The following is a 25,152-nucleotide window of genomic DNA, read 5'->3' as shown; positions in this document are numbered from 1 at the left end:
TTTGCTTTGTATGAACTATTTGCCAGATGGTTTCTGCCATGGTTATGCTAATTGAAATGCATCACCCAGTACTGCTTGCTTTGGCTCTTCCTACTAGCTTGAAAATTCCTCATTTAAAGGCATTCACTCTTTGATTCTCGGTTCTGCTTTACCCTGTTCCCTTAAAAGTTTTGATTCCCTATTCCTTCCCTCCCACCCCACCCCCCAACTGAATATGTTAGTTTGTTTTTGTTTTTATTGCAATGATGATCTAATAGTTTAGGGACACATATACTAGGTTCCTTAGATTCACAAATGTTGCTAATATGAAATGAGAATCCCAGACACTTTTATGAGCTTGTTTTATCCAAGCTAATTTTAGAATTGGATTGTTGAATGAAATGTGTCCGAATTGTTTTTAGTCATGGACAATATCATTTATGTCCTCAAGAAACATTGAATTGACAGTATTATCATTAATACCATTGTATACTAAATTTCATTATTAAGTATTTCCTTAGAACTAGTTTTTTTCATATTAAAAATGCTGAATGCTTTGGGATCTTTGAATGAAAATGCAGATTAATGTAAAGATACTTCTCTTAAAGAGTATATAGGTAAGAATTCAGTTTCATACCACTAGAATTTGAGTTGTCATTTTAGTTAAATATATTCATGTACAAAAGCATTATTATTTTTAAAGGTTCATTTAAATTTGTGTCAGATAAGTACTTCGTGATGCAGAGAGCAATAAGTATACTGAATTATGCCGCCAATTAGAGCCAGAGTTGGGGAGATCAATGTGATGTGTAGGTTATGAAACACTGAATATGAATGGTATGTGCTCAGAGGGTTACAAGTACTAGAATGAATGTTTCTGAGTGCTGCCCGCTAGTAGGAAAGTTACGTAATGCAGCTTTCAAAGTCAAAAGAATGTAGAGCATTGTGTCAGCTGTTACTCAGAGCATTTTGGTGTTTCCTTTTGGACAGCTGATCTCTCATCTTAGGAGATACTATATAAACAATCCTATTCCTAAAAAAAAAAAATTACCCAGTGAAATTATTGCTTAATTCATTCCGTTTTTAAAGATTTGTTTTTCTTTCATCAGTTGGTAGGATTTTTTTTTAATTGTATAACTTTAAAGATCACAATCTATTCACAAGAACAAGATTAATATTTGATAGGAGAAGGGAGGGTAGTTGTTTGGCTATATGGGAAAATGAGGGGAAATTTTTGTTCACAACGAGACAGTTTAAATGTTATATTCAGTTCACATTTATTAAGCACCTACTGTGTGTGAAGTCCTGAATTCTGATGAAGGCTAATATTGAACCAAATATTTGATTTTGGATATTTCTTAATATAAGCAAGCAAGATAAGCCTAAAGATAGTGGGACTTGGGGAAAAAAAGCAACAACAAAAAGACTACAGGTTAAAGCTAGTAGTGTCTTACAGCATGCTTAGCTGTCTTGCATAACGTAAGGCCCTTGAAATAGATGCCGTCATCAGCCCCAGCCCCCAAGCATTAATCCTATTTAAACACATGACAGAAGATGGTGGAAGAGAGAGTAGCAGCTATTCATGTGGTAGGAGTGGTTATTGTATTAGGGTATACTTTCTGTTGCAGGCCAGCATTTTTTGAGTTAAAACATTGCAGCTGTCTCTTCTCCTTTCCTCTTCTTTTCCTCTCTCCCTTTTTCTTCCTCTGCACCCAAACTGTCATACTTTTTTTTTTATTTTGTTTCTCTCTTTGGTTTATCTACAGTCCAACTTCCTGCTGTACTCTTGTTTTATTTCTAAATAGATGTGAGTTTTATTTTTTTTTTCTCTCTAGCAGGCAACGGACAGCCAAGGCGTAGATCCATTCAAGACTTGAGTGTTACTGGAACAGAACCCAGTCAGGTAAGACAATTCTTAAGCTCTCTGTTCTTTGAAGAATAGTAAATGGAAGAAGACTACAAGTTATTTTCTGATACATTTTACACAATTTGTGTGTAAATTCAAATAACTTTTGACATGAAATTGGGACCAATTTCTTTTGATCCTGAACTTTAATGCACAGAAAAAAGGTATAGTTGCAGCATACTTTGACTTGAAGAATATCTTATGAAGACAGGTAGATTAAAGTCCAGGTAAACTCAGAAAATAAAATAAATTAAGCTTTATATTTGAAGTATGTTTTTAGTGTTTTACATGAACTACTAGAGCAATTTCACTCATAATCTTGATATAAATATATGATTGTTATTTAATAAATTCACTGTTACCCTGTAAGATGAACCAATGATACTATTCCTATCTTGTAGCTCAAACAGGCAGTGACATTCCCAGGAAGTCATTGGCATGCCTGGAAGATTCTACCATGTTTAATATGGCATCACTTATCAAAATTATATATTCATAGTTGTAATCCCAAAAAAAATTACTTTAAAAATTGAGCCCTCTTTAAATTTCTTTATCTCTGTTAGGATTTATATTCTTCATAGTGTTAATGATAAAATTTCATTAATTCACTTTTTTCTTCTGTGTTATTACTTAATTGCTACACATTCCTAATTTACCTAGGAAATTGTATTGTTTATCAGATGTCAGTTTTGTATCGGCTAAAATAAAGGCACCACTTATTTGACCCAGCTACCTATGTAATAGGAGTTACTTAGTGTATATATGAATGGCACAAAGTTTCTGACTTTCCTTATTTATATTAACTTATTACTCTGCATATAATTTAATGTCACATTCTATAGAAGTAATATGTTTTGGTTGTGATAGCTTTTTAATTAATTTTTTATTTTGATTAGACTGATTGTATTCATATAAAATACATGAGAAGTATTAGAAATTCCACTTTACAATTCTAATTTAAAATTCCAACTCATGTAAATTATTCTTAAGTATTGGCTGCCATATACAATGTAAGCATTTACTTATTGAACAATATTTTAGGGCCCTTTATTCTAAGATGGTAATTCATTTTTAATGAATTTTTAAGTTTTCAATTTTATAATGCCCTTTAAATGTTGAAGGTACATTACAATCATTAAAGAAGATCTCAAAACCTCACAACCCATTTAGGAAACTTAAGTAACAGATATACTCAACTTCCATTTCATAACTGAAAAGATTTTAAAAACAGAATCTAAAATGTTAAGATTGCAGATTTTTTGCTCTTCTCACTGAAAAAAATCTTACTTGTTTTTAAAATTACTATGGTCTACAATAAGGTTGCCCAAAATACTTAATAATGTGGTTTACTTCATGTTTTTGGTGAATTTTAAATTTTGTTTCTACCTAATTAGCCATTTTGTTCATTGTTAAATTTTTTAATTTTATGATGATTTTCAACTTTCTCCTATTTTCCCACCTCAAATATTGTATTTATTAATTACAATTAGTAGCAAATAGTTGGACATCTGGCATTCGCCCAACTTCCTAGAGGCTTGATGATCTCATGCTTTGAAACTTTCTTTACTACTGTCATTGATATCCCAATTATGATCCTCCTCCTAGCCAAGAGTTACTCCTTATACTAAGAATGTGATGCTTCCTTTCATTCATTTCACAAGGGACTTATAATTCTTTTCTTTACACTAAAGAGTAATGGCATTGCTCTGGATTAGTGCTCTTCTTTCAGCCTTATTAATTTTCCCACTAGTGTGTTACATCCTACTGAACATTATGATTACTTTCTCATTCCTTGATTTGTATGTAATACCTTCAAGTCTGAAAGCATAATATATCCAAACCAGAATATATAGAATATAAAGTCTGTTTTGTTGAATTGTCATAAACTACTCTAAAAATTTTTGCATTTTATTCAGACAAGATGAGCTATTTAAAGTAGGTTGTAGAAAGCCCATAGCTTCTAGTTTCCCTGGGCTGCTTTCTGTAAGTAGACTTTAAGATGTCCATTTCATGTAATATAAGCACTAAATATACTTTTTTCTGCATAATTTTATATCAAATAAGATTCAAGAAAAATATTCTGGATCCTTATGTAGATAAGGACATAATTGCTAGATACGGAGTTAGAAAAACCCAGATTCAAAACCCATCTTTGATACTTGCTCGCAGTGAGAGGACGCACAAGTCATTTAAGCTGTGTTAAGCCTCAGACAACTCTCTGGAACTTACATCTTCCAAATTATACGTGGTTTGGAACGTCAGAAAAGCTGAAAGACATTCCCACACCCACAGCATCACAGATCCTTGACTTAGGGACATGGGTGGTATTATTACTCAAGAAAAATATTACGTCTTCACAATATAGGCTCCTAGCATTTAGCAACATAGGGCTTAGTGATGGAATTCCTATTTTCCACAGAACAGAGAGAAGAAGATGGCTCATTATAATTATCAAAGAAAGAAAATACCTGGAAATCTGATATACCAATTAGTCTGACATAATAACACAATTAAATTCAGCAAACATTTATTAAGCAACTATGTACAAGGCATTTTGCTGGGATAACTAATACTGTCATTCTGTGATACTGGAAATGAAATTTGTCTAGAGAAAGAAATCAATCAGGTTCTAGTTCTAGCTTCACCAGTGACATGAGGTATGACTTTAATAAAGCCGTTTTGATATAGCCTGTTTCCCTTCCTGAAAACTAAAATGTTTTTCAGTAACTGTTTTATGTGGAATAAGAGATGTAGAAAACCCTTATGTAAAAATATCCTCAATAAGTTTGTATAAGGAGTTGAGTCTTCACAATACACATTAAAAATATTTTTGTGTTATTTTAAATTAATTCAATAAGTATTTGTTGAACATTGTTACAAGCCTGGCACTATAGGCAATGTTAATGCTTAGGGACTAAGAGAAATATATGAATCTATCTTCCCACCAGAAAGTAAGTGTGTGTGTGTATGTGTGTGTGAGAGAGAGAGAGAGAGAATGAGTGTGAGTGTGTGTGTGTGTGTGTGTGTGTGTGTGTGTAGGTTGGGGAGATGAAAATCATATAAACAAAGTAATTAGAAAATAAGTATAAGATAATAAATAAGATAACTAAAATATCCCTAGTTCTCTTTTAGTGTCCATTAGAACCTTGGCTTCTGACATGAAGTGTCTAGTCTTTTTTGGGCTGGCCCCATTAATAATTTAGATTTTTTTTTCCACAGTAAAGTATAGGCTATCTTTTATAATCATCCCCCTCGCTGATGTCAATGGGAATTGTTCTCTATAAATCTAGGAATAATCTTTTTGAGCTTTGAAATAGCATTCACAAAAGAAATAAATACTATAACATGGTATTTGGGGCATGGACATGATCTTCCAAGCAACTGTAAATTTACAGAATGCCAATTTACTCTAGACAGAAGCAAGAGACAACTGCTATGTTTATTTTTTTGAGGTAATAAATATAACTTCGGGAAACACAAACTTACTACCTCCACACACCTTCTGGAATGGTGGCATGATTTTCCAGGGGTCCATTTGTCAGTGAAAATAAAGTTGTTTGCTCAGTGATTTTATTCTTATTGCCAGAGAATGCGTCATCCAACTCTTTTTACATTAGGAGAGGAACTCTAGGTCCCATCACCTGTGTAGTACTTCTTGGTCTTTAGAGAAGCTTAGAAAACTAGTAGTTCTGGCTCCCTGTGTGACATGTCAAATGAGCCAACTGCCTTTTGTACAGTGAAGGGAAAAAAAGAGATAGAAGAGAAATAGGTCGAAATCATGGAAGATCTATTATAAATAGTATCACCTGCTGGTTATATGTCCCCTATCATACCGAGTTCATCTTTTGTATCTTGCTCCTTTAACCTATTGCCCTTGTTTTATCCTTTTCTTGATAAGCAGCTATTCTAGAAATTTCTCTCCAGGATCTTCCTCTATCTCCTCACCTCTCCCGGTTCTCCCCATTTTTACTACTCCATTGCCCTGTGACATAAACCATACATTTCAAATTGGTTCAAATATACTCTGAACCAAATTGGTCCAAAAATTAGATCTTTTGGGGGGAGGGGACGGTGTAGACACTGAAAACCAACACTTTAATGGCTATTTCCAGGTTTATAACAAGGCAAATTTACTATGGGGGAGGGAGCACAGAATGTCACCTATATTTAGCCTTTATATACTTATATATGTACATCGTTTCCTCTCATAGAGTGAAGGCTGCTTGAGAACAGGGATTGTTCTCTTTTGTTTTATTATCTTTGTATCCCCAGCAACTAGCAGAGTACCTGACAAATTGTAGGTGATTAATAAAGACTTGTTGATCAGTTGATTCATTTAGATCAGTGTCACAGATGACATTTAAAGTACACTAGATTTTATTGATGCCTGGCACCAAGAACGACCCTGCATTATAGTTTTTCCTTGTTATACAAAGAGACAGAAGCTATATTTGCTGTATATAAATAAGGGACATGGATCATCTTTTGTTGTTGATGAATAATTCTACTCAGTTATTTTCAGACCTGTCTTAACTCTTTATAGCCCCATTCTCAAATGGTTTTCTTAGCAAAGATGCTGGAATGCTTTGCCATTCCCTTCTCTAGCTCATTTTACAGATAAGGAGACTGAGGCAAATGGGGTTAAGTGACTTGCCCAGGGTCACACAGCTAGTGTCTGAGGCCAGATTTGAACTAAGGAAGATGAGTCTTGACTCCAGGCTTAGCTCGACATCCACTGCACCACCTTGCTGCACCTGAATATTTCTATGCTATAGTTTATTTTATAGCTAAAACTACATACAGAAAGGGTTGAGAGCAATTTTAAGCTTTCCAGCATTCTTAAACTAAATACAAAGGTAATTGGTTCAGGTAATTTGATTTTTTTTTTTAAGAAGTCATCTCCTATTCTGTTCCTGTTCTGCTGTAAAATAAGAAAATTACATAAGAACAGTAAATTTTCATATTTTCCAAGGTGTTTGCAGTTTAAAGAAGCAGAGCAATAAAAGTTAGAATTACTTTTGAGGTTAAACCTTTGGGTTAGTAATCTCATCTCTGATGTACACTAACTCTTTGACTCTGGGAAAGTCCCTTAAGATCCCAGGGTCCACAAACAACTCTCTCAGCACTCTGAATTGTAGAGAAGGGACAGATCTGCATTGATGGAGAAAGTTCCTTGTTGAAGACACACAATGCTTTAGTTGTAATGTATAAGTTTATATGGATAAATTACCTTTGTTATTTTTTTCCCCCAAGATGGAGAAAGTATGGTCATGTCATCCAGATTCCTAAATTTTACTGTTTTGTTGATTGGTGATATCTGCCTCACCTCACCTCCCCTGCCATCTGCTTTATGTGTGGTTGGAATGTTCATTGAGCAGTCATTTATTGAGCAGCCCAGTAAATCAATATTTAGTATTATTTTTTTACTTGTATACTATTGCATCACAGGGGATACCCAGGGGTTTTCATAGATTAAGAGAATTAAATCTGAAAGAAATTTTAGAGATCATTTTAACATAACTTAGAGGCTACTGGGTGGCATATGTAGATAAAGTTCTGGACCTAGAGTCAGGAGGAACTGAATTCAGATCCAGCTTTACATAAATTTACTAGCTGTGTGAACTTGAGCAAGTCATTGTTTGCCTAGGTTTCCTCCTCTCTATAATGGGAATAATAATAGCACCTACTTCTGGATCGTAAGGATCAAATGAGATAGTTTTTATAAAACACTTAGCTTAGTACCTGACACATAGTAAGCATTGTATAATACTATCTATTTTTATCTAGTAAAACCACTATTTTACAGATGAGGAAATTGATGCTTAGAGATGTTAAATGTATTTCCCAAGGCTGCACATTTAACAAATGGCCACGCTACTTGGAAAGTTAGCCTAAATGGTAGCACTAGGCAGAGTTTAGTAACTTTTGCAAAATGTGTTCCCACTTTTAAAAGTGAAATCAAAAGTCATCATTCACATCTTTTAAATAACTCCTGATTCTTTTTATACACCTAGAGATTTGATCCTGGGCAAAGTAACTCTGGTAAAAGGCTGCCTGTGCTAATTATTTCTGCAATTTAAATTTGGTTTAATATTTTTTTGCCACCCTAAACTGCTATGTAGTATTTTTGCTCTAGTAAATATTTGTCACATTCATTCTCTATGGTAAATCAAATTATCTACCTTATGAGTCAAGTACTCATTTTTTAAATGTTTTAGATGCTTTGTAACCTTTTTGAACTATTTTTAATGCTTTGAAGTCTTTGATGTTATGAAAACTACTTCTGTTTTTTAATTATTTGCTTTCTTTGTTTAAAAATGACCCAAATTTAAGCACAAACCAATTGGATTTTCAAATAAAAGATTAAACAGGTGTCAAATTTATCATTTATAGATCTTCCTACCTTTCACTTATTTTTAAAATGTAGAAGTTACTGAGTTGATTTGTTTTAATTGAAATTTACTGTTAGCCTTCATATCCAACTCATTGAAGCAGCATCATGTTATTCATCGAGTAATGAATCTTTTCAAGTATAAAGAATCCTTTGGCAATTTATGGATTGAGGTTTAACTTGTTAAAACCTTTCCTGTGGTCTTAAATTAGTAAAGACAAAATTGGAAACTGGTGACAAAAATATCAGCTTCATTCCCTAGTTTCATAGATGTAGGAAGTCTAAAGGAGAACAACTGTGTGGGTAATCTGAAGGAGACAGGTCCTGAGGCAGATGAGAGGTTGAAAAAAAATTCTTAAGTAGGAAAATTTATTTTCGAAATGGCCTTAAACTTCAGAAGTATAATGGTTTATGTTAAGTATTGAATTGTAGGATTATTAGCCTTACTAGGTTTGAACACCTTTTAAGAGTTCTCTCCATCTTCATCCATTCACATATTTCCAGTGAATATTTTCTGAACCTCTTTGTGAGTTTTTCCCTTTGTTTTGATTGTTTACTATCATACATTTCACTCATTGTCATGGGCCATAAATATTTGTTCCTATATTCTTCTCTTTAAAAAATTCTATAGTGTAAATTGGACTGATTCTTAATACTTTTGAGCAGTTGCCTGATTTCCCTTCAGTAAAATACTGGAAATCCTGCCAAACAGATAGATGATTAGTAGATGGATGGATGGATGGATGGATGGATGGATGGATGGATGGATGGATGGATGGGTGGATGGGTGGGTGGATGGATGGATGTGAGCATCTGTTGGAAAAGATAAAACTGTAATCAAATCAATACAGCATTCTCCATTAGTCACTAAGACCTTTAATAATTTTTTTAAAAAACTAAGCAGGACTTGGAATCTATTTCAGAATACCTAGACTTGATTTATTTGGAACATTATTTCAGAGAGGAGTGCCAAAGTAGGAGATGCTACCAGAAATAACTGAAAATGTTGGTTTCTATTTTATTAATTTAAGGTAACATAGTATACTGGAAAGAGCACTAGATTTGAAATGGGGGCTTCTGGATTCTGGTCCTTGCTCTGTTATGCATTACCTTTGTGATTTTGGTCAAGTCAATTAACTTCCTTTCAGGCATTGGTTTTCTTATTTTTAAAATAAGGGAGTTGTACTAGTTGACCTTTAAGGTCCCTTCCAGCACTAAATCAGTAGTGCTGAACCTGAGGTAAAACATCAGTGACATACTAATGCATCACAAATTCTGTGAAGTATGCCTTTCTGTTTTAGATTTGCCAGTCTTTTGACATTTGTGGTGGACCACAAATCCCTTGTGAACCTCATCTTACTACATTTTCATTTCACCTGCTTGCATTCTTTTTTTGTTTCTACCTGTTTTAAACTATTTCACTTGCACACATCAAGCAAAAAAATTTTAAAAATCTTTTGATTAGCACTTGTAAAGCTCAATCATACTTCTTTGTATAAGTGATTTTACCTGGAATTGTTAATGGTATCCTTTTTTCAGAATCGTGGTTTTTATTTTTAACGACTGTTCATTTCTTCCTGTACAGGTGAGTAGTAGGTCATCCAGTCCTAGTGTCAGAATGATCACTACCTCAGGACCAACTTCTGAAAAGCCAACAAGGAGCCATCCCTGGACCCCTGATGATTCCACAGGTGACTTGTTGATTATTTTTAATTTTTAATAAGCTGTATGTAAGGGACTCTATTTTACATTTGTGTTCAGTTAATGATATTAGTCATTTATTTAGTACCTACCCTGTACCACTTTGCTAAGAAATGAGTCAAATGATAGTCCCTATCCACACAGAGCTTATAGTCTAACAAACAAACAGATACTTACAACAAAATTAATAGAAAGTAAGTGAGAGAGGGAAGGCATTAGAATTAAGAAAGGGTGGGAAAGGCTTCCTGTAGAAGCTGGGATTTTATTTGGGTTTTAAAGGAAGCCAGTAGGCAGAGATGAGCAGGGAAAGCATTCCAGGACTGGGGAACAGCCAAAAAAAATGCCCAGAGCCAAGAGATGGAGTGACGTGTTTGTCAGATGGCAAGGAGGTTAGTATTACTGGATCAAAGAGTACATGGTAGGGAGTAAGGGGTAAGAATACTACAAAAGTAGGAGGGGGCTAGGTTATGAAGGGCTTTTAATACCAAACAGCATTTTGTATTTGATCCTGGAGGCAAAAAGGAGCCAGTGCATTTTATTTAGTAGGGGATATGACATGATTTGACCTATGTTTTAGGAAAATTATTGTGGTGGCTGCACAAAGGGTAAATTAGAATTTGACAGGCAGATTTACTAGCAGGCAGGCTGTTTGCAGTAGTCCAAGCTTGAGGTGATGAGGGCCTGCACTGGGGTGGCAGAGGTAGAGGAGAAAGAGAGGTGTAAGAGAGATATTTCAAAGGTGAAATTAACAGGCCTTGGCAACAGATTGTATATGGGAGGGTGGTGAGAGAAAGTGAGGGGCTGAAAATAATTCCTAGGTTGTGAGCCTGAAGGAGGATAGTGTTGCCCTCTAAAATTATAGTGAAGGTATGAGACAGTGTGAGTTTTAAAGGGAAAGAAGAGTATCAGTTTATAAAATCTTTACAAAGGCAAGATAATATTTAAATTGTTCAAGTAGCCAAAAGGCTCATATACCTCAGCAGTAGTCAAAGTGAATCAGATTGGAAGGGGAGGACCATCAGGCTTCCTGGCCAAAAGAGAAATAGTTACTATTTAGTATTTACATTCACTCTGTGTTAGGAGAGCAAGAACCTATTGTCCAATCTATAAGCTCCAGAGCTAATTGTGTTTAAGACTTGGTCTTTCATCAAGAAATGTAGCCAGTAAACCCAAAGGAAAAAAGGCAGTTTTTTGCCATCAAAATATACCATCCCCTGAACAAAGTACCCCCAGGTAAGGATGGAGAGGTGAGCTGAGGCTACTCACAGGTTCTATTTGTCCTTTTTTCTCAAAGAGGACCATGACATCAGGGAAATGACAACATGACCTGCAGTTAACTTGGATTTGACTGAGGGAGGGCTGTGCAGGATCACCAGCTTCACTTTCACCTCCAGAGCCATCTGGGTCCAGTGACCAGATACTCATCAAGACGACTGGAGATGGCCCAGGATGCATTGGGAGACCTTGGCCCTCGTAGGCTTTTTTTTTTTCTTTCTTGATTTAAGGGGCCACCCCCATGATTTCTTAAAGAGGCCTATTCACTCAAAATGAGAACCTGAAAAGACCTTAGTCTACAAGGGCAAGGGTCTCCCGATGCATGCTGGGCCATCTCCTCTAGTCATCCTGATGAATATCTGGTCCCTGGACCCAGATGGCTCTGGAGGAGAAAGTAAGGCTAGTGACCCTACACAGTCCTCCCTCACTGAGATCCAAGTCAACTGCAAGTCATGTCATCATTTCCTTGATGTCATGGGCCTCTTCAAGAACAAAGGACAAACACAACAACAGCAGCATTGCAGTAGTCAAAGGGAAAACTGGATTTATGAACACAAGCTTGCCTTCTGTATTTTTGTTTTCCAAGGTTTGGGTATTTTCCTGATAGGAGGTATATAATTTGAGGAATAGGTGTGGGTAGTGGTTGGGTGTTTTTGGTAATTAGGTTTTGTTTTGTTTCCAGTAAAAGAAATATCATTCAGATAATATTTGTGTGTGATTTTTCCTTTCTCATCACACTTCTGCTTGATGGCAGTAGAGAATTAGGATAGTTTAACTAGCTACTTTATTTGCTAAACTAATATAGTGGGGGGAGGTCATCTTGACCCTTACCCTGCAAGGCTATAAATTAAATGATGTCATGGTTAGAGTACTGAAATTGAAGTCAAGGAGACCTACATTCAAATGCTGCCTCTGATACTTACTGGGCTGTGTGACTGTGGACAAATACCTTAATCTCTCTGAGCCTGTTTCCCTCATCTGTAAAGAGAGGGTATTGGCCTTTAAAGTGCCTTCCAGCTGAGAATATGATGATTGCAATCCTACCATGTAACGAAAAACAAAAACAAAACCATTTACTTCCATTCTTGGTCATGAATCCTGAAGCATTTCCAATCCAAAGATTTAATACATTGTGAGATACATTTTAAAAAATGTACTCCTTATAGGCTACAAGAAGTTTTGTCCCACAGGGAACACGTTCACAAATACAGGCTTTGAAATCAACATGTCCCATTGGACTTAAAAGTGATTAAGTAGCTTCATTAAAAAACAACTGTAAAATCATATCACAGTCACAACTAAGCTAACTATGGCCTAAGGCAAAGAAGACATGTTTTAGAATGTTCTGGTATGTCATTATCAACATCGTCTTAAATGAAGAACAATAGTAAGAATATTAATACCCGTCACTACAGAGTACTGTATAGTTTTCAGAACATTTTGATGCACAATTGGTAACTGTGTCATGTCTAGTAAGGAAACACAAGCAGCTTGAGTGGCACATAGCACTAGAGAGAATGCTGGTTTGGGAGTCAGAACACTTGAGGTAGAATTTCATCTGCCGCTTTCTTTCATCTGGGTGATCTCAGGCAGGCCCCTCTCCCGCTTTGAGCCTCAGTTTCCTCACCTTTAAAATGAAAGGATTAAACCACATGACCTCTCAGGTCACTTCTAGTCCTAAATCTGTGGGCTTAAGTGTCCTTAGAGAACTTAGACCATTTGAAAATTTATGCCAGACCAAGCATATTTTTTCTACATGATAAATGGGAGTTTGCAAGTCACAAGCACATTCTCATTCATCTTTACAAAGTAAACTACTATCCATATATGGTAATAGATATTTGGCATGCTTTAATCATGTTTAAAATTTAATTAAAACTGAACTGGGCCACTTCTCTTCCCATGTGTGTCATGTAGGATAGCACTATATTTAGCAATGGGAGTGCTCACTGGTTTTAGTTAGTTTAAATTTAGTGATAGCTTCTTCACTCCTAGCAGAACACAGCCTAAGATGGTCCAGTACATTTACCACTAACTACATGTGCCAAATATATCAGCAACCTGTGGCAAAGTGATGCTCCCTCAACCTCCAGCAATAGTAGAGAAACTAGAAAGCATGTTTTTCATGTGGCAACATAGATGTGTGCATTCCAAAATTCTAGCTCTTCCTGCTTAGTTCCTCAGACCTCAGATAAAGAAAGACTTTGCTATCAGTATATGTCTCTCTTAGGAGAGCTAAGACCTAGGAGCAGGCAAATTAAGGCTCTGCATAGAATTCAGCACATAATACCTGAAAATTTTTATAAATGCTTGTTTTACATGCCAGAAAATATCACTCAGTAACACACACAAAATTCTGCGGTGTGGGTTAAATTCAATACAGTTGAGTTTCAGAAGTTCTTCCAGTGGGAAGTAACACCTAGGGGATGCAATTTCCAGACCTTGTCCAGAGCTTACCAATTCTTTGTCCTGCAACACTGACCTTTGCTCCCAATTTTGACATCTAGCTTAACCTTGTCTCCCTTCCCAGCATGAACCAACACTTAGCTTGACAAGCATGTGGCAGGTTGTGAACTTATATTAAAGTGTTAAAATTCTACTGGACAAAGTGACCTCACCCCTATTTTTTTTTCTACTTTATAGCTTTTTTGCCCCTCTGCTCTTGCCTATGGTATCAGAGATAACCAACGGTAATCAAAAATGTCACTTAGAGTGGGAGAAATTGAATTTCATTAATATCAACTAGATTGCCATTGTCTTTTTGACATTTTATAATTGTGCTATTACATCCTTTATTGGTCAGTATTGTCAAGCAATAAGTAAATACTGTAAAATCTCATGAATTCAGAATGGTAATTTGAAATTTGTAATTGTTCACAATATTAAAGTTTGTCTCTAAAAGCTTGCACGACAGATTAATTGTATGAACAAGATAACAAGTCATAAGGATAGAGAACCCTTTTTTTTAATTGAGAGACATTGACTTCAGGGAAAATGGCATGTCACAGAAATAAAAAAATATTACTAGGTTATTTTTGCAAGTGAGAAACATTTTCTTTTCATTGAGGAAGGGGGAACATGCAACTTTTTTTGATAAATGCAGCAGCTAAAGAACCCTGTATTACAGGATAATTAAGTTGGAAAGAGTAGAAAAAAGTGAGAAAGAAATACACAAAGAGAGAAGAATGAAAGAGACTTCTGATATTGAGATGAAAAGGCATTTTTTAAAAAATACGTTCATTACTCCCTTAGGCATTTCAGTTAATGCAGAAGTACAAAACATAGTCTCTAAGTTAAAATGTATTTGGGGGTACCAAGAGCAGTGTATGACGATATACAATCAGGTGTTAATGCTATAACGTAGACTGTAAGTGCTAGAAGGATTCAGAGAAAGGAGGTATCAGTGAAAGCCGAAGGGAAAGAACATAAGTAAAAGCACAGAGATGGAAATGATTGGTTTCATTTAAGTGCCTACTATATGCAGAGCCCTGTGTCATACATACTGAAAGAGATGTTAGGTTTAGAGAGCTGTAAACAATATGATAGGAAAAATGCATTAGTAGCAAAGTGTTCCCTGAGGTCTGAGTGAAATGAGAGACTGGATTCAGGGAAGGCCTTCATACTTGAAAGTCAGGAGGGAATGGGATCCAGGTTGTGGGTTGAAGGATTAGTGTTAGTGAGGAGGAAGAATGTCCCTTCTCTTACCACAGGAAAGAGTAGATGTGAAGAGCCTGAGGTTTGGGGAATAGGGGAGAGCTGAGGAAGTTTATATTAGATTGCTCCAGCATTCTCACTGAACAGCTTTGATTTCTGCTGTAAATATGGAAGATGAAGACTCAGTGGTAGGGGCAAGGGCAGGAGGGGCAGTTCAGGACAAAGGATAGGGAGTCAGATAAAGATAGAAGGATTGTAGAGTCACAACAAAGGTTTGCACTGAAGTTTACGTACCAATAAATTTTTAAATCAGCCTGATTTCTAGATTTAATGTCTCCAGTGAAGCTCAAAAGGCCCTGAGCAAAAGCAGGGGGAAAAAATTGTATGAGGAGGGTAACCCAGAGAGGAAGTTTTTCAGATCAACATAAGTGATTTTTGTGGTTGCCACAAAAACATTAAAAAGTACCTGATCATGTAATCAAGGCTAGGTATGGAGGTGATTAAAGCCAAGTAGGAATGATCAACTGAGAGAGGCAATAAAAGGATCCCAGAAGACATGGGTAAGTAGTTGATTTAGTGTGACTAAGGGCATGGGAAAGGCATCAGGATAGAATGAGAATGGAATTTAAAAGTTCAGATTTCTGCAGAGTGGAATAACTCACCTAGTGAGTGAGGTCTAATATTTGACCAAGCCAGTTTCACCAAAACAGGGTAGGACAAGGTTGTTAATATTGGAAAGATAAATGATGTAATTAGAGGGATCATGAGTATGAATACTGAAGTCCCTGAGGGTGGAAGTGAATAGGTTGGAGAGGAAGACCATTGGCCAGTCAGTAAGAAAATTGGGGGGGTGACTTGGAGATAGGCAGATAACAAAATCAGAGGTGAGGAGAAAGACTGAGAAGAGAGCCTGGCTAAAGTAGAGAGTTGGAGAGCAATAGTAAATTAAATTAGATATCTGGGTAGAGCAGAACCAGATCACAAACATACTCAAAAGGCAGACAGAGGAATTTAGACTTGCTGTAGTAGGCAGTAGAGAGATCAACATTGTTCATGGAATAACATAACTATTATCAGGACAATATCTTAGGGATTGAGATAAGAACTGAACCAGTTATTTCAGTAGTATTGAAAATCCCAAGTGAGAAAAAAAAAAAAACATCTCACTACCAATGCTGGTGGACACCTCAGAGTCTTAGTTGCCCAGAGCAGAGGTATCAGACTTGCTGGCCTGTGAAGTCCACAAAACTTCCAGTGCTGCCAAAACCAGACTAAAATGTAATCAGGAGTATTTAAAAATAGAACAATGTTAATTTGTGGTTTTCTAAATCAGTATGTGACAGATCCATTTTCCCTTTGAGTTTGTTACCACTGGCCCAAAGCACTAGATATCAAGTGACTTGTCTAGGGTCACACAGACAAACTAAGTCAAAGGCAGGACTTGAACCCCAAGCTTCCTGGTGTCAAGGCCAACTCTAACCAGCAACACTACTGTGTCTCTCCAACTGTTTGTTGTATTACTGAAAACTAAACATGTTTTGCTTGTACAACTGTAGGTGTAATTGAAATACTTCTTGCCCAATAGGAAGGCAAATCAGCCAGTTGAAACTAAGCTCCAGGTCTCAAGTTTCCCTTGCCTGGACTAAATATGTAAAGTAGATATTCAAAACAACTGTTTGATTCAAGTACTAAAGCATTTTAGAAACACATACTAATTATTCATATCTTTTTATTAAAGCAATTTCCTTGTAGACCTCTGCAAAGCAGTAATACTCTGTAGCCTATTACGGATTGGGATGTATATAAAAGGAATAAGATGCCTTTTTTTAAAGGGGTCTATAAATGTAGGCCAATTCAGACTAGCTTTCTTTGCCTTCAGTTTCCCTTCTTCTACCCTCTCCTCTTCCCCCCAGCTTAGTCTGATTTTGGTAGTTTTTACCTTATTTGCTAAAAACTTTTTTTAAAAAATATAAATTTTCTTGTTTATTATAAACTTAAACCCCAACAAACATAAGCATTTCAATATACAAAGAAGAACAGAAAAGTGGATTGCATATGAAATCTGTAAAAATGTCTCATCACAGCTAAAGAACTCTTTAGATAATAGAAAGGCAAGATGAATACAGTAGGAAGCAGCAAATCAGGTCACTGAGCCATGAACTTGTCTGTATAGATTGAATACTGTGTCTCAGCTGTCTTTGTCTTCATTTCTAGCATTCCTTGGGGAGTCCTAATCAGGAAAATGCTAGCAGCTCACCATTTTGTCCTCTGGTAACAACTAAGGAAGAATAATGGGAAGTGCTGTTAAAATTTCCAGTGTCATCCCACTATGCTTTCCCCCAGTACATTCAGACTGTTTTAGCAGAACTAACTAGAGGATTAATGCAACCAAATTAACTAGTTAGTTCACTGTGTAAGGCATAACCTTAAGTATATAAAGAGGAAATGAGTGGAGATAGGATTTGGCTAGGTAGGACTTGTTTGAACCAGAGTTTAAAACATCCAGTTGTCAAGTCTTTACCAAAAGGAAGAATCTTTGATTAAAATAAATTGTATGGAGTTCTGTTTCATCTTGGTGTGATGGTCCCGGGCTCCTAATAGTGCTGTAGTTGTCAGCCGGTTTAATGCTAGGGTAACAGAGCATGGTTTTAAGAAAAACATGATAAAATCCATTTCTCATTTTACTTTGCATTATATAAACACTTTATTGGCCATTCTAGTATGGTCAGGTTTTTTTTAATTTACAGTCATTTTGGATAATTATTAACATTACCTTATCTCATATGGAAAATTATAAAATCCCAAGAATACTTCTCATTTTCTTTATGTAATTATCTCTGTCATAAAGTTTTTTAAAAATGTGAATTCTTGAATTCTAGATACTAATGGATCAGATAACTCCATCCCAATGGCCTACCTTACACTGGATCACCAACTACAGGTAACATTTCCTTGCTGAATACTCTTTAACTTTAACTCTTACTAAAAATAATTTCTCTATAGAGATGACAACTGTGTTCTGTTTAGAGATGACAACTGGTCTGTTTTTGCTTTTGAATAAAGTTATATTAAATTGCTTTTTAATTTAGGCAATCAAATGAGAAATGTTCAGATTGATATGTTCTTATATTTCATTTTTTTATTTTAAGGGACTTATATCTTTATTCACCACTATTTAGCATACCATTTTTATTCTTTAAGATCAGAACATTAAAACATAGCAGTTAGGTGAGTTACTTCTTTATTATTTGACACACTCTGCAATCCATTTTGATGTTAATAGTGACTGAATATATAAATAATAACAAGGTTCAGTGCCTCTGCATGTGATTATGTGAGCTATAAACATCTTTTGGTATAATACAAATAATTTGGCAACCTGAAATTTAATACCCTTAGCTAAGAGAGCTTTAGTCATGGTTCTGTGTAACAAAGAAAGTGTTAAAACAGCAAGTGTAAATTTAAGTTCTGAGTTAACCCTGGCAAGAGTGCACTGAGATTTTCCAGGACATGGTTTAACACTTATTTTTAAAAGCTTACTGGTTTGTGCAACCTGGTACTGGATAAATATATTACAGTCACAGTCCAACTAGCTAGATTAGATAATGAGATTTCATTTGATTATGTTTTAACATGTCTGATTTATTTTCAGCCACTAGCACCGTGCCCAAACTCCAAAGAATCCATGGCTGTGTTTGAACAGCATTGTAAAATGGCCCAAGAATATATGAAAGTTCAAACAGAAATAGCATTACTTTTGCAGAGAAAGTAAGTAAATTCTTCATCAACCATGTCAATTTTTATGCATAGAGATTTTTAACATGTTTTTTAAACATGTTGAAAATTTAGGGTATTATTTTTTGCAAAAAAATATTTAACATATCATAAGAATGAATAACTTTGTTCCTAACCTCAATCCCGCATTGATATCCATATTCCAAAGTTTAAATATACTGCTGACGACTTGTAGAGGTCACTGTATCTCTAAATGAGCCCTTTGGATTGCTTTTATTCACATATATATATATATATACACACACACACACATATATATGTACCGTTTTTAGTACTAAGGGAGATGGATCAGTGCTATTAAAATTCTTGTTTCCTACACTTAAAACTTTTAAAGTTAAAATACCACTGAATGACTTAATCACACAAAAAGATTTTCTCATGTAAGTAAACTATTTCAGGTGACTCATACTTAATATTTTATTATTATTACTAGGATGATGATGATTTTCAGGACCAGATTTGTGATTTTATTGCGTTAAAGAACTCCTAGGGAGGAAATTGCTTCTTCCAATGCAGATCAGCATCTGCACTGTGATTTTATAGTCTTAGAAGAATGCATAGGGCAGTGCTGTAAAAACAGTGAACTATACATAAAGATCCCTGAGGATGCACATTGACCTAGAAAATTACATATTAACATTATCTGTATTTTATTATTTTTTTTATTTTGTTAAATATTTCCCAGTTATATTTTAATCTGGTTTGGGCCTCTCTTGGGAACGTTGTGTGTTGCATGTTGCATGTTGGGCTCCTCTGGCCTGTGGTGCTGAGAGGTTAGATAACTTCCCCAGGTAACACAGCTGGTGTTAGAGGCAAGATTTTTTAACACAGGTGTTCCGGACTCTAAAGCCATCATTTCTATATACTTTGCTACAGTGCCTCTCCTTTATTCTATTATTTTAAAAGTGTAATATTCACAGAAATGTTTTAAGAAAAAATAACCCTCCAGCATAAATTTAGGAAAGTCATATTATTCTGAAATTACAGCATGCCCATAAGTATACTTGTTCAACCCAAATCAAGTTCAGTTCCCATATTTTTTCTTTTGTACTTCTTTTCCATTTTAGACATTTCTAATGTCTAATTTCCACAGTTGTATTCTTCTTAGTCTTTAACTTGACCCTCAGGAAATGCATGTTTAATCATAACCGAATTGGTGTAGATGGTCACTAAAATGAAATCCCAGAGGAAGAAATATTAACTGAAGAAATATGCTGAAAATTAGTGTTAACTGTCTCAGTTTTGGTATAGTAATGAACTAGAAACTGTAGAATACTGTCACAATGAAGTGAAATAACTTTTTATTTTGAGGGTTGGGTCTCTCTGAATTTTGATAATTATTATTATATATAAAAGTTATTACCCACTGGCATACTAAACTGGTGTAGTTTTTATAGAAAAAATATTTGAACAAAGTATTGCTAGTTGAAGGTGGGGTTAAATACAAGATGAACCATTCTAGAAATTTTAATTCAGGGTAATGAAACTGCTGACACTTGATGTTTATAATTTTGTTGACACTTTTAAAGTTACCAAATTAAGTAAATTTTTCATGCAGGGGGAACCATTGAGAAAAATTCTAAACAAGAAAGGCAAGATATTTTACCAGGTTTAAATACTTGATGTTTTCATTTTGAATTCTTTTTTTAAAAAACTTATTCTACTTGAGAATTTTTATAGCAATTGTTCTCAAAAAAGTCCATTTTTGACATACTCATTTTCTAAGTTAACACTAAAGTCCCTCAATTTTAGAAGATTTCAATAAAAACAAACTCTCTAGGCCTACTCTCTGTCAAGGTCTATGATTAGATCTTTTCTGAAAATATATACAGAACCAAGTAATATTATCCAAATGTGTTATTATGGGGGCTTACATGTAATAATCCAAAGTATGCCCAGTGTTTCCAGCAAAGTAGTATATTCTAAAACAGGAAAGGGATTTATGTTAGATAACATCTATTTCAATTAAATGGCTGGAACTGTCTTATCTACATCTTTGGCTGAGTTGCATATAGTTAAATATGATTGTGACTTCATAGCATGAATATTGAAGTAGAATTTGTATGATAAAGCCAAGCACTCTATTCTCCTCTCCCCCTGGTACCACAAGAAATAACTTTACCTCGGCCACTCTTTCCCCGACTGGATGAACAAAGGATATAGGAGGTAGTAAGGTTGATCAGACATGATATACCAATTTTTATTGCTGTTTTAGTTGTTGTTGTGCCTCACTTTTATCATCCCTAAATCCTGTAATTGTAGAAGTTCAGCTATTTAAGAAAGGATTGTGTTATTTATGTAGTTATATTAGGATTATGAAATGATGAAATAGTTTTAGAAGATACTTTCCATCCCACTATATTATGATTATATTATTTGAACATTCTGCTTGGCATACATAATGGACCAGAATTAAAGTTTTAGTTACTTAAACTACCCGTTAGCAACAAATACTATATAAATTCTTTCATCATAATTAACATTTTATTATGTGGTATAATTTTTAGGCAAGAACTAGTTGCAGAACTGGACCAGGATGAAAAAGACCAGCAAAATACATCTCGTCTGGTACAAGAACATAAAAAGCTTTTAGATGAAAACAAAAGTCTTTCCACATACTACCAGCAATGCAAAAAACAGTTAGAGGTCATCAGAAGTCAACAACAAAAACGACAAGGCACTTCATGATTCCCTGGGACTTGGGATTTGAAAATCATGCACAGAAAGACTTTTTTTTTTGAGGGGGGAGGGGAAACCATTAATACTTACAATTCATGAGTGTTTGGCTTCTTGATGTGTTCTGAATGCCTACTCCCTATATTTGCTGCATTTGTTACATCTTTTATTTTCTTATTCTTCTGATGGACATGCAGTTCAACAGTCCTGTTGAATAACATGGGACATCCCTGACTTGAATAAGCAGCAGAACTTAGCTTTAAGGCAGATACAGTGAACCATGACTGTGCATGCATGCTTATTGGGTCAAGGCTAGCCTGACAGAGAGAGGAAGTGGGTTAAAATGGCTGCTATATGCAAGATCGTCTTGGTTTTCATATTAGGATGTTACCTCAGTAAGAACAAAACAAAAACTTGGAGAATAGTTTTGTTCTTGTATCTCATCTCAAGCAAATTCAAAATATCACTTTTAGATGAAAAGAAGCATGTCCCAAGTTTAGAGACAAAGTGCTTTCCTAGAATAATTTGTGAGACATTGCAGAGACATTTGACCCATAGAGATGACGTAAAATGGAAGGTAATCTGATGCCAATACCCATGCCTTAGTGATTTACTTCCGTTAAGATTTTTGGAGATAAGTAAACAGCTATTGCTTCATTTTAGAAAAGGAGCAGTTTGACCTTGTCTTACTGAACTGCAATTTGATGGCGATACAGTAAGTAAAATGTCTCTCTCTTTTTTAAATGTTTTTAATTAAGTATGATTGTGTGTATGCATGGGTTGAAATCTTAGAATTTTGTGCCTCTCATATCTCTTAAATGGAACTAAAAGGCTAATGAAAATGATCCATCTTAAATGATCATTCCTTCCACAGTAATATTTGCCTGGTTTTATGGCTTCGTATTCAAAAAACTATGGAAAAAGAAACAAAATTCCTCACAGATGCAATGAGTTGTTCTGACTTGAAAGACTTGGATTTGGTCAAGAAAAGGAATCCACTAAATAAGAAATAAAAGCTAGAAAATCAGGAGGGTCAAGTCAGGAAGTAAAAACGAAAAACATCAAATCATCAGACGCACTCTGTATTCCAGTGATGTGACTAATGCCTCCTCCAAGCAAGCCTATCCTAGAGTGAATGTCTGCCACTGCCTCTTTGCCTGAAGAGAAAAGGAACCACACTTCATCAGCTAGAAATGGAATAAGAGTGAGAGAGAGTATGTGTGTGTGTGCCTGTGTGTGTGTGTGTTTATCCTTCATTTCCCACAATCATGTGGATAGAAATAACTTTAAAGTAGTAATAAAAGATCATGGAGCACTTAGAATTTCTATAGCCTAGTAATATCTTTTCAGCTGGCATAAAATCAGTCTCAGTGGATAAGATGTTATTCTCAAATTTTGAAAGCATTTATATTTTCTGAGGAGAAAATTTTTAAAATAACAGGTTGCTGTGTCATCAAAATGCCAAAAAGATAATTGAAACTTTTATGGGGGGTGTTTAGTTCTTTGGGTGTATTTCAGATGAGCATTTAGTCTTAATATTAGAACTGTTGATTAAAATATGAGTCATAAAAAGGACTTTTTTTCTTCCATTTTCTCTTCCCACTGAGCTTCATGGTATGTGTTTTTGTGTGTACATGTGTGTTTATGTGCACAGGCATTTATTTGTACATGAGAGATAATAGGTATTATAAAGATGAAGGATGATTTGTTACTAAAGATTGTCATTTTTAGCTTAAATCTATTATTGGGAAGTCTCTGGAAGTTAAAATTTTCTTCTTTTTTTTTTAAATAAAGGGAGGGTTATCATTCCCAAATAATTTGATTAGCTAGCTGAAACTGATATTGGGATCAACTTAAGGGCGCACATATTTATAGCAAAACATAATTGGCAGAGAAAATAACTGTAGAATTATGAATAGCACAGTTATCCAAAGCAGAGCTGCTTTTGTACATCTGTCAATCTACTGAAATGGACTCAGTCTATGATCAGTGATTTTCATAACATGTTTGAAAGCATGATGCATAGCAGCATGGATGTGAAGGCATGATTTCACCTGCATGGTTAATAATTGCAGATGTCAGATCATATCTCAGGATATCAACTGGTTATTGCTGTCACTACCCATATATAAAAGGGGAAATAGAAGTTCTTTAGCTTATGTGAAGGTCATGCTAGTTTGAGGACATGGTACATAGTTCACATGGCCATTTAGAGCAGTTGCTTCTTTGTTTACAGTCAACTCGTATTTTAAGTACTGTAGTTCTCCTATACTTTGAGTGAAATTCAACTTGTTTAGTTTTTAAGTAGTTTGTATTGCCAGTCTAAAGTTATGTGTGTTCATTTTTTGTTTAGTTTTTATTTTTCTAACAAGGGAGTAAAGACAGTGACTAATATCCTTGGTAATAGGGACAGGGATAGATGGCATGAATCATTTGAATCCCTAGAAAATCCCCAAACTTCATGTTAACCAATTTCTTCAACCTCCTAAACAGTTTTATCAAGAAGTCAAATTTGATTAATTCTACGTTTTTCCTTCTTGCCTTGACCATCATAGACAGATGGGGTTGAGAAGGAAGGAATGCAAGAATTCTAGGTGATCTACCAACTTGATTACTAAATCAATCTACCTATGTAACATTTGCCTACCTTAAAAAGACCTGTGAAGAAAAATATTTTGTTTCCTCTGAGATCTATGCAGTAGCAATGACTTTTTGGAGTCAAATAAAAATCAATCACCAGTATTTTCCTTATAGCACCATTAGCATGTTCTGAAGGCTTTTGTTATACAATTGTTTACAAATGTTGTACTTGTCTTTTTTGTTAAGATATTTTGGTGTGTTGACTAGTTTTCATGTTACTCTTATGTTCCTAATTAAAGTTATCCCTCCATATATTCATAGAGGTGAAGCATCTATTTTTTTTCTCTTCTCTCTCTTGCCCCCTTTTAAATTCTGACTTGTCACCTCTTTGTTTTCTGCCTTAAAAAGTTGATGACTTTTACTTGTATCATTCAGAATTTTTATGTAAGATATTGTGTAATGCCAATATTCTTCTGTATTCTGTGTGATTCTAATCCCCCCAAAATGCTTTTTTTAGATTTATTTTTGTTTTTTGATGAAAAATTGAAGATTATAATTCAAAACTTGTATATAAAATGGCAAATGATTTCATAAGATATAGGAATGAGCTGTGTGGCTTTCTGCTACAAGTGTATTTACCTTACACAAAATCTAATAAAAACTGAAAATTTTCAGTATCTTTGTAATACCCCTACACTAACTAACTTATTGTTTAGAGAAGTTCTGTGTTTGGGGGTGGGGATTGGAAGCTATTCTTTGTGTTACCTCTTCTAATTGAAAATTGTTTTAAGTGAATGGATTTTATCTTTTTAATACCCCCTTGTATGTGTTTTCTTTGTCTCTGGATGACGATTTTCTTAATAGGAAAACTGCTTTTCTCTACCATCAGACTCTTCAAGAAACCTAATCATAATATCCATCCCATTTTCGCCTAATTTCCCGACCTGCCCTACCCCTATCATATACATGACACTTATTACATTCATATCTGTTTCTTCTCTTTCAACCCCATTCATTCTTATAAGGCCTCCCATCTTTAGCAAATCCAGTCAGAGTGGCTTCTTGTCTATTTGGGATAATTCCAAGTTGGTCTTCAGTTCACTTCAATCATGCCTTTTAGTCTGTTGAAGAACTGCATCCTTCAGAATCACTTCAACCTTATACTTTTGCTTTTTTAGGTAAAACTTCTCCTTGT

At 35.0% G+C, this 25,152-nt stretch overlaps 1 protein-coding gene across 2 annotated transcripts; it reads left to right on the top strand.

Annotated features, from left to right (window-relative positions):
- Positions 1 to 213: 213 nt before the first annotated feature.
- On the top strand, positions 214 to 24,277 carry MAP3K7 (mitogen-activated protein kinase kinase kinase 7). 2 transcript variants are annotated; one of them, XM_069065160.1, is made up of 6 exons: positions 214 to 1,566; positions 1,818 to 1,882; positions 9,862 to 9,967; positions 17,786 to 17,847; positions 18,559 to 18,674; positions 21,209 to 24,277. In XM_069065160.1, the coding sequence occupies exons 1-6, from the start codon at positions 1,524 to 1,526 to the stop codon at positions 21,387 to 21,389; spliced, it is 573 nt and encodes a 190-aa protein (XP_068921261.1). In that variant the 5' UTR covers positions 214 to 1,523; the 3' UTR covers positions 21,390 to 24,277. The 2 variants fall into 2 exon arrangements, with proteins under 2 accessions (XP_068921261.1, XP_068921260.1); XM_069065159.1 differs by having other exon boundaries at positions 1,815 to 1,882.
- The last annotated feature ends 875 nt before the right edge of the window (positions 24,278 to 25,152 follow it).

Source organism: Petaurus breviceps, unplaced genomic scaffold, assembly GCF_028583685.1.
Source record: "Petaurus breviceps papuanus isolate PSGF00001 unplaced genomic scaffold, PetGlider_PUasm1.0 90667, whole genome shotgun sequence".
NCBI classification, from domain to species: Eukaryota; Metazoa; Chordata; class Mammalia; order Diprotodontia; family Petauridae; genus Petaurus; species Petaurus breviceps.
The sequence above is the reverse complement of the archived record's forward strand: the minus strand, read 5'-3'. Positions and strand labels throughout refer to the sequence as shown.